Below are 8494 nucleotides of genomic sequence, written 5' to 3' on the forward strand. Positions count from 1 at the left end.
AATAAATATAATTTTTTTTTAAATTCTTTGTGTGCATACCACAAACCCACGTGGTCATTTCAATTTTTTTTATTATAAATATGAATAATCTAGGTTTTATTACAATTGTAAATTTTGGTTCAATTATAACATGTTCTCCATTCCTATATTTCCCCGCACCTTCTTCATTTTTCTCTCTTTATTTTTCTTCTTGATACTCAAATTAGATTTGCTATTATAATCAAATATTTATAGTAGGTGATGTAGTTGCTAATCTTGAGATAGATCGATGTTCATGTGGCACCACTCAAAATTTTTATATAAATATCTAGCTAATCACATATTTCTACATCAATAGATATTATTATATATTTATATATAGTGTGTTACAAATAAAAAATTACCTTTCATCATACCTTTTTACTTAATTGTCATATAAATGAACTAATTATTTTACATGATAATATAAAAAAAATGACTATGCTATGTGTACACTAAAATGAGCTACCAAAGTCAGTCATCAGTATAAAATATATGTTAGAATACAAATATACATTGAAAATAAATTAAACCACACATGTATTTATGTACAAATATATTAGTGGCTGATTTTAGTGACGGATTATAATGTGCAAATAGCATTTTTGTAAAAAAATTATACACTTTAATATTTACGTCAAAACTAAATTATTTATCTCGTTCTATTTTCACTTTGTACTTGAAATTGGAAATTAAATGTTGAAGATCAGAGAAAAATTGTTTGTTTATGATTTCAAGTTGAGCATTGCTCCAGAAGGTTCGAGTGAAAAATCAGAAGCTGAAAAGAGATTATTACTTGAAATAGCTGAGAGGGAGCAAGTAGACAATAACATAAAACGTATTGTAAATATCTTATTTGGAGAAAAGAGTGGCTCTGAGGAGGTGATCACTAATTCCACTTGGGTTTCATGCAGATGAAAATTTATGAGAACCATTGTGGCACTTTATCAACTTACGGGAAAAAATACTCGAGGACTTTTGCTAACATATGCAATGCTGGCATTTCTGAAGAGCAAATGATTGTAGCATCAGCGAAAGCTTGTTAGATCATTAGGAAAAGCTAGCATGATTCTTAAGTTCGCTCATCTCAATCATTTATTGATGTCAATAACGTATTAATGATTGGCGGGGGAGATTCTCAAGTATAAAAATGTACATTAAAGAAGGACCTATTTTTATAAAGACGACTAAAATATTTTTTTTTTAAAATAATTTTTAATAATTAAAATTTAATATATATAATCGATTAAATCATGTTATTTTTGTTAAAATTAAATTTTTTATTAATACTTTATACCCCTAATTTTATTAAAATTTTTTAAACGGCTCTAACTCTAACCTTCTACTCCACCGCCATCCCCTTCCCCAAACCAAACACCCAGCTACTTTAGAAAACAAAAAGAAGAAATGGAAAGAAATAAATGTGAAGGGAGAGAGAGAAAGAGAGAAACGGAGAAAGAAAAGAGAGAAGAAAGGGCTGCGGCGTGAACGAAGGAGGGAGACCGCGTCCCGCTCGTCGCCGCCGCCACGCCCTATCACCATCGAAGCTGCGTTCCGTCGTTGTCAAGCACCACGTCTAGTCAAGGTCGTCGCGTTCCTTCCTGCCGCCGCCATCGCCATGCAGTTGCTGTCTAATCATCATCGTCGTCGCGTTTACCAGAATCGAGGCAGAGAGCAGCGCCGAGAAGAAGAGAGGCCATCATCCCTGTCATTTGTGCTCGCCGAGAGGAAGCCAATGGTCGTCATCGCGTCTTGCGCCACTAGCTCCGTCGCGCTTCCGTTGCTGAGTTGTTGTCGTGCATCGTCTCCGCCGCTGCCATGGTTGTCAGCGAGTTGCACGATATCAATGAAGATTCATAGATTGGGATTTTCCAAAATCAAGGTTTGGAATTTGGTGAAGATTAGTTCAGTGTTTGAATTTTGGAGGTTGCTGTTGCGGGAGTCACTGCCAGAGGAGGAGAAGGCCGTGTCACCATGATCCTGGCCGCCGGAACCACCGCCGAAGCTTCCGCAGTTTGGTTCAGTCATTACTCCTTTGTTACGGTAAGCGTTTTTATTTCGAAACCTTTGAAAATCAGTATTCTGTTGTGTTTAGTTAGAGATTCTGAGGTTTTGATAACGTAGAATCGAGTTCTGGTTATTGCGAATCGTGATTGAAGCTGTCACTGCTGCGGGCTGAGAGGAAAAAGAGTTTTGTCGTGTAGTTGAGTCGTGATCGAGGTAGGGGCATTTTCATTAAACTCATTTTTATTCTCAAGAATTGTTATAAATCGATATTGATGCAAATAAATATTTCTAGTGATTATGGATTCTTATGAATTGAACTGAGTTGTCTTGAATGACTTGGGTTTGAAACCATAGGAAAGAGTTTAAGAAAATGTTGGTTGACTTTGTTGGAAAAGAATTGAGAGTTGGAAAGGATTTTAATATTAGAAATGAGCTTGATTTATTGAAAAATGAATTTAAATTGAGAATGGTTTGAGATATTGAAATTGGTCTGATTTTGGAATTGAGTTGAAAGGAGTTTGAGAAATGGTTTGGTTGGGATCCAAAAAGGGTGGAAGAATCCAAGTTTTAGAGGAGATACTGCCCAAATTTTTATAAAATTGGAGATTTTGTTTGAAGTGCTTGTCAGAACGCTTTGGATTTTTAAAAGGATTTTATAATTTGAAAAGGGATATGTTTTGAGTTTTGCTTTATTTAGAAACGAATGAATTGTGGTTGATGAAATGATATTGAATGTGATTCTGATTGTGATACCTGGGTAGTAGCAAGGATGGTGGTTCGTCCCACTTGCTCCAGGTTAATGTATGAGATTTGATAATGATGATGCTTGATGTAAAATGAATAAATGTATGTTTGTGACGCCTGGGTAGTAGCGGCAGTAGTGGTTATTTCACTCGCTCTAGGTTGAGGTTTTAAACACCTGCCTGGGTAGTAGCTGCAGTAGTGGTTATTCCACTGGCTCTGGGTTAAGCGGGTAGTAGTAAGGAGGTTGTAGCTCAAACCCACTTGCTCCGCATGGGTGTTTCAGTCCACGGTTAGCTACCAGGACGTGTCGGGTTGGCTATATAACCGACAGATGATATCATCAGCCATAGGACAGGCATGCATCATATGCATTTGTATGCTTTGTTTGGGTTTGAATTTGTTTCGGTTTGCCTAATTTCTAAACTGTTCTTAACTGCTATTTGATCTATTTGCTGTAACTGTTATCTATACCTGTATTTTTCTTGTCTCTTTTGCCTATGTTTGCTTCTGATGTGGTACTTTTGAGATTGAGTATTGATGATGAGATGATGATTGCGTTGATTGATTATGTGATGGGTTGAAGGCCATGATTGGCTTCTGATTTGATTGGTTTCTGATTGAGATATTAGTAAAGTATGGAAAATCAAGTTGGTTCAGCATAGACTTAATGAACTTATGCTTGGAACAGGTTAGTTATTCATACCGCCTAAGAAACTGATTAAGATTTTCTTATAAGAAAATAAAGGTTTTGGATTTCTGAAAAATTAAATATTGTTTCTTTGAAAAGGTTTTGAGTGATTAGCCGTTGGTTATTAAAAGATTCATAAGACAACGATAATCACTGAGTTTGAAAACAGTTTTCTTATTAAATATCTTCTTATGGAAATTCTGAAACTCCGTGGTGAGACCATGTGGTTAGGTTCTCACGCCCCTACAGTTTTACCTTTTCAGGAATCGGATGAAGGAGCTTTATGAAGAGTTTTACTGCGTTTTGGTTTATATGATGTTGTATTAGTTAGATAATTTTTCTTTCCATGTCTTTGTTATTATAATTTTGTAAGAGGGATAGGAGTTGTATGTTTTATATGTATATTATATTATAAGCTATTATGTAAGGAGTCTTGTATATGAATCTATGCCAGTTTATTTTTTTTAAGATAAAGTATTTATTTTCAGTTTTCAAAGAAATCAGCGATACGGTGTTGAGTCAAAGGCTCCTATTTTAATATTAAGTATATAAAGTAGTCGTAATACTTCTTACTACCAGAGTGGCACAGCCGGAAGCGTAACATTGTAGTAGCGAGGGTGTTACAACGAAGCTACCCTTTTCAGCTTTAGTGTTGCGCGCCAAACACTTTATGTCTTCAATTCGATGTAAACCCTCAACGTTAACCACAACATTAATCACAGCGCTTCGTAAACCAAACCGATTGCAGCATGCCCTAACCCAGAAGGAAAGGACGGAAGTTGTTGTTGGACTGAAGAGAGCAGGCGAGTTCGAGCAACTGGAAGGAAGGGGCGCGAACAGTCAGTCAGGCAGTACTCGCAGGGTTTGCGTAGGTATGATTTTCCTCCTTCCTTTGACTACAGTAGCTCTCCTCGTAGTGGTTAGTTTCGGGTTAGAAGGTTTAGGTTTTGGTAGTCTGTTGATGGTTGAAAAGAGACCATGTATGTTGAGACTAGGAATTAGCATTACTGTGAAATAGGGAGGTCTATGTGATTCGTCTTTTTATTTTTTTTCTATTGTTGCAATATGGTAATGTGATCTGATAGTAATTTACTCAGGGTGTTGGAGAGGACAATGGGTATTTTAAAGTGAAAGTCTACCATGGAGGATGGTTTACTTATTAGAACGGTCCATTACAGTATGTGGGAGGAGAAACAATAGTGATAGAAGAGATTGATGGTGATCGGTGGTCCATATTTGAAGCCTATGCGGAGCTAAAGCAGTTTGGTTACGTGGAGGAGAATATCCCATCGTTGTGGTTCAAGGATCCGACACATGAAGATATGGAGGAAAATTTGAAGTTGTTTAAAGGTGATGCGGATTTGATTGCCATGTGTAAAATAGCAGAGTTGAGAGATTATGTAGAGTTGTATGTTTTTCACAAGGTTGAGGAGGAAGACGTGTTTCCTGCTGCTGGCTACATTGATGTTGGGGAGAAACATGGGATGGTTGACATATGTGAGGGGCAACAGCTGGTTGTGTATAGTGGAGTAGAGGAAGGGCGAAACCAATATGAACCAGGTGCTGCTAATTTTGGGGCAAAGCAGAGGGACAACGAAGTTAATAAGGAAGTTAAGTGTGGTAATTCTGGTGATAGTGACAGTCTCGATTCAGAGTATAAACCATCTAGAGAAGAGGACGACAGTGAAGATGATTTGCACTTTACCACAGTGATGATGAGCTTGATCCTGATGTAAGTAGGTTTCAAGATGTGAATGTCATGAATAAAAAGTGCAGGGCTGTGAAAAAGAAGGGTGTAGCAAATGAGGACTTTGAAAATGACGATGGAGGAAACAGTGATGAGTTAGATTTGGATCACGAAGTTGGGGCTGAGGGGTCCGATTTAGAGCAGGGAGTGAGGTATCTAGTTCACAAGGCACAAAAAGATATGAATTAATACGATTGGGAAGTTGGCACTGTGTATGCATCTCGGGAGGAGTTCAAGGACTCTATGACTGCTTATGCTGTGCAAACCGCAAGGGCAATCAGGTTTAGGAAGTGTGATATGAAGATGGTTAGGGCTGTTTGTTCGGGATACTTGACAGCTCCGCAACATGAATTTGACTCACACATGTACACAAGCACACAAGGTGGGGATTTTACACTCGAAATGGCTTGGCAAGGTGTTTAAGAAGAAGGTTGAAGCAAATCCTAAGGTGAAGATAAGGGAGATGGTTTCAAAGGCTCAAAAAAAGTGGAACTTGACTGTCACTAAGTCAATGGCAAGTAAGACCAAGCAGATTGCACTAGATAAAATTTAGAGAACCTTCCGAGAGCAGTATAAGAGGATTTATGACTATGGACAAGAGCTCTTGAGGGCAAATCCAGGATCCTCTATTCGCATACAAGTGCAGAGGTCCCCAGATCTTGATAATGAAGCACCAGCCTCATCTATGACCAATTACTGCATCTTCCAGAGGATCTACGTGTGCTTGGAAGCATGCAAGCAGAGCTTCCAGCATTGCAGGTCCTTCATTGGTCTAGATGGCTGATTTTTGAAGACACCCCAGGAAGGACAATTGCTCACTACAATTGGTTGGGATCTGAATGATCAAATGCTACCCATTGCATATGTGGTTGTAGAGGCCGAGACCAAGAACTCGTGGACTTGGTTTCTAAATCATCTTACATCTGATATTGGGCTTGAGAAGATGGGAAGATCCACCTTCATGTCTGATCAATAGAAAGTAAGCATACTTCATTTCATTTACATTGTGAATTATTGCAACTCAAGTCTCCCTAACTATATGCTCATTGATTTCATGAGTGCAGGGTTTGTTGCCAGCATTTGGAAGAGCTTTTCTGGAGTTATAGAAGTTCAAATAGAGCGTTCTCAAAGACTATGGAAAGCTGCCTTCCAGAGCTTTCCAGAAATATATAATTGTCTATACTTTGCTTCGGATTAGAAAGTCCAAAACTGGCATTTAATGCCAGCCATCTGACTAGTTCTGGTGTCCAGCGCCAGAAAAGGATTCCAAGCGGGAGTCCAATACCCAAAAAGGTTCCAGGACTGGAGTTCAACACCCAAGAAAGCCTAAGTACATGGATTTCATCAAAACTCAGCCTAAACACTCACAAAGTGGGTCCCAGAAATGGATTTTAGCACTAGATAGACTGTTTTACCCTTACTAGTCATCTGTTTAGTATTTAAAGTGTATTTTACATAATCATTTGAAAGGAGGGAGACACTTTTTACCATATTTTAGAATTCATGATTGTATTTCCTTTCAGTATGAGTTTCTAAGCCTCCTAGGTTGAGGGGAGGAGCCCTGCTGAGTCCTATGAATTAATAAAAGCATTACTGTTTCTCTTCGATCCGGGTTTGATTAATTTTAAGATGTATATTCGTTCTTCATCAATATGAATGCGTTGAAATGGCATAAGGTTATCACATTCTACATGGGTTCAGAGTGCGTCTTTCATCGGATAATGATGAACCACTAGCTTGAATATACGTCTCTCAGACGGCTAATCCACGACTTCATTGGGGACTTCTCGAGACATTAGTTCAGCCAATTTCTGGGGAGATTAGGGTCTCTATGGTAGAGGCTAGAACCCAAGGTGCAACATTCTCTGATCCAAAAGATTTGACCTTGTCTTTGGCGTTTTGAGTAGAATCATTAAGGAGAATGAACTGTATGAGCTTCACCCTCAATCAGAATGGATCCGCACTAAACCTGGGGTTCAGATCTGGAGGAGTATTGGCAGCTGCTCAAACCAGTGTCAATCACATATAGCCTGCCATTGAAGAAATCACTCACAAGCAAAGAGAACAGTAACACTAGAGTTAATTTAGAAAGGCAAAGCAACTCCAATCCTTTACCTTATCCCTATCACTGATTCCCTTCTAATATACAAAGTATTTTCTACCCCTTTTGCTTTATTCCTTTTATGGTTTAACCAAATTCAATCCAACAACCTTCTGATCTGCCTAACTAAGACCTGCAGGATAACCATAACTTGCTTCAAACCACAATCCTTGTGGGATCGACCCTGACTCGCTCAGGTATTACATGGATGACCCAGTGCACTTGCTGGTATAGCTGTACGAAAGTGTAGGGATTCGTGCCGCCATTAACGGATTAGACAAGTTTGCTGTTGACTTAGGCACTCATGAATGTTCATATAGAAGGTGGCAGATGAGTGGCATACCTTGTAGCCATGCTATTAGTTGCATCAAATTCAAGGGGATTGACTTGGAATCTTTTGTGGATGGCTATTATAAGAAAGAAGTGTACTTGAGGTGCTACAAGTCAGTCATACACCCGTTGAACGGACTAGATCTTTGGGAGAGAACAACACATCCTGATGTTATGCTATCTCCGTATAGAAGGCCTAGTCATAGGCCAATGAAAAAGAGGAGACCAACTGTTGGAGATGAAGAACAGAGCAGCCACACTCACTTGTCAAGGAAGGGGGAGAAACAAAGGTGCTCTATATGTGGGTCTGTTGGACACAACAAATGCAGATGCCCTAAACCTGTTGAGGATTTGGTATGATTTTTAATTTTTCTTCCTGCTAGGTATTGGTCTGTCTTAAGTATAATATTATTATGGTAAATTGCAATTGTTTATGTGGCCCAGCATTCAAAGAAGGTTAGCAACAAAGGCAAACAACAGAAGGGAAGCACCAAATCACAGCCTCCAGCTGCCGAGGGAGGAAGGAAGATTGCCTCTTTCCAGCCCATTCCTAAACTAGTTGTCAATAGGAAAGCTGCTTTAGCAACACAGCCACTATCTTCAACCCAGTCCAACAATGCAGCACAGCCAAAAAGGCCTAGAGGCAGGCCCAAGGGAACCACTAAGCCCAATTGTTCAACCAAACATGATCCACAGCCTAAGAAGCTTGTTAGCCCAATAAGTTCAGCACCTCCTTCATCCTCATCACAGCCAACCACCAAAACTCTTCCCTTATCTCAGCCAACCCTTGTCACATCTAGGGGTGGCAATGGGGTGGGTAGGGGCGGGTTTTTGCTCTACCCGACCCCGCCTCGCCGTA

General features: G+C 39.2%; 1 protein-coding gene across 1 annotated transcript in view; it reads left to right on the forward strand.

Moving 5' to 3' along the window:
* The window catches only part of LOC107647457 (vacuolar-processing enzyme-like), a 5021-nt gene extending 3824 nt beyond the window's left edge, over nt 1–1197 (forward strand). The window contains exon 7 of the mRNA XM_016351530.2: nt 757–1197. Coding sequence (XP_016207016.2) covers nt 757–936 — 180 coding nt within the window. The 3' untranslated portion in view covers nt 937–1197. The remainder of the gene's footprint in view (nt 1–756) is intronic.

This window comes from Arachis ipaensis, chromosome B06, assembly GCF_000816755.2.
Source record: "Arachis ipaensis cultivar K30076 chromosome B06, Araip1.1, whole genome shotgun sequence".
Taxonomy (NCBI): domain Eukaryota; kingdom Viridiplantae; phylum Streptophyta; class Magnoliopsida; order Fabales; family Fabaceae; genus Arachis; species Arachis ipaensis.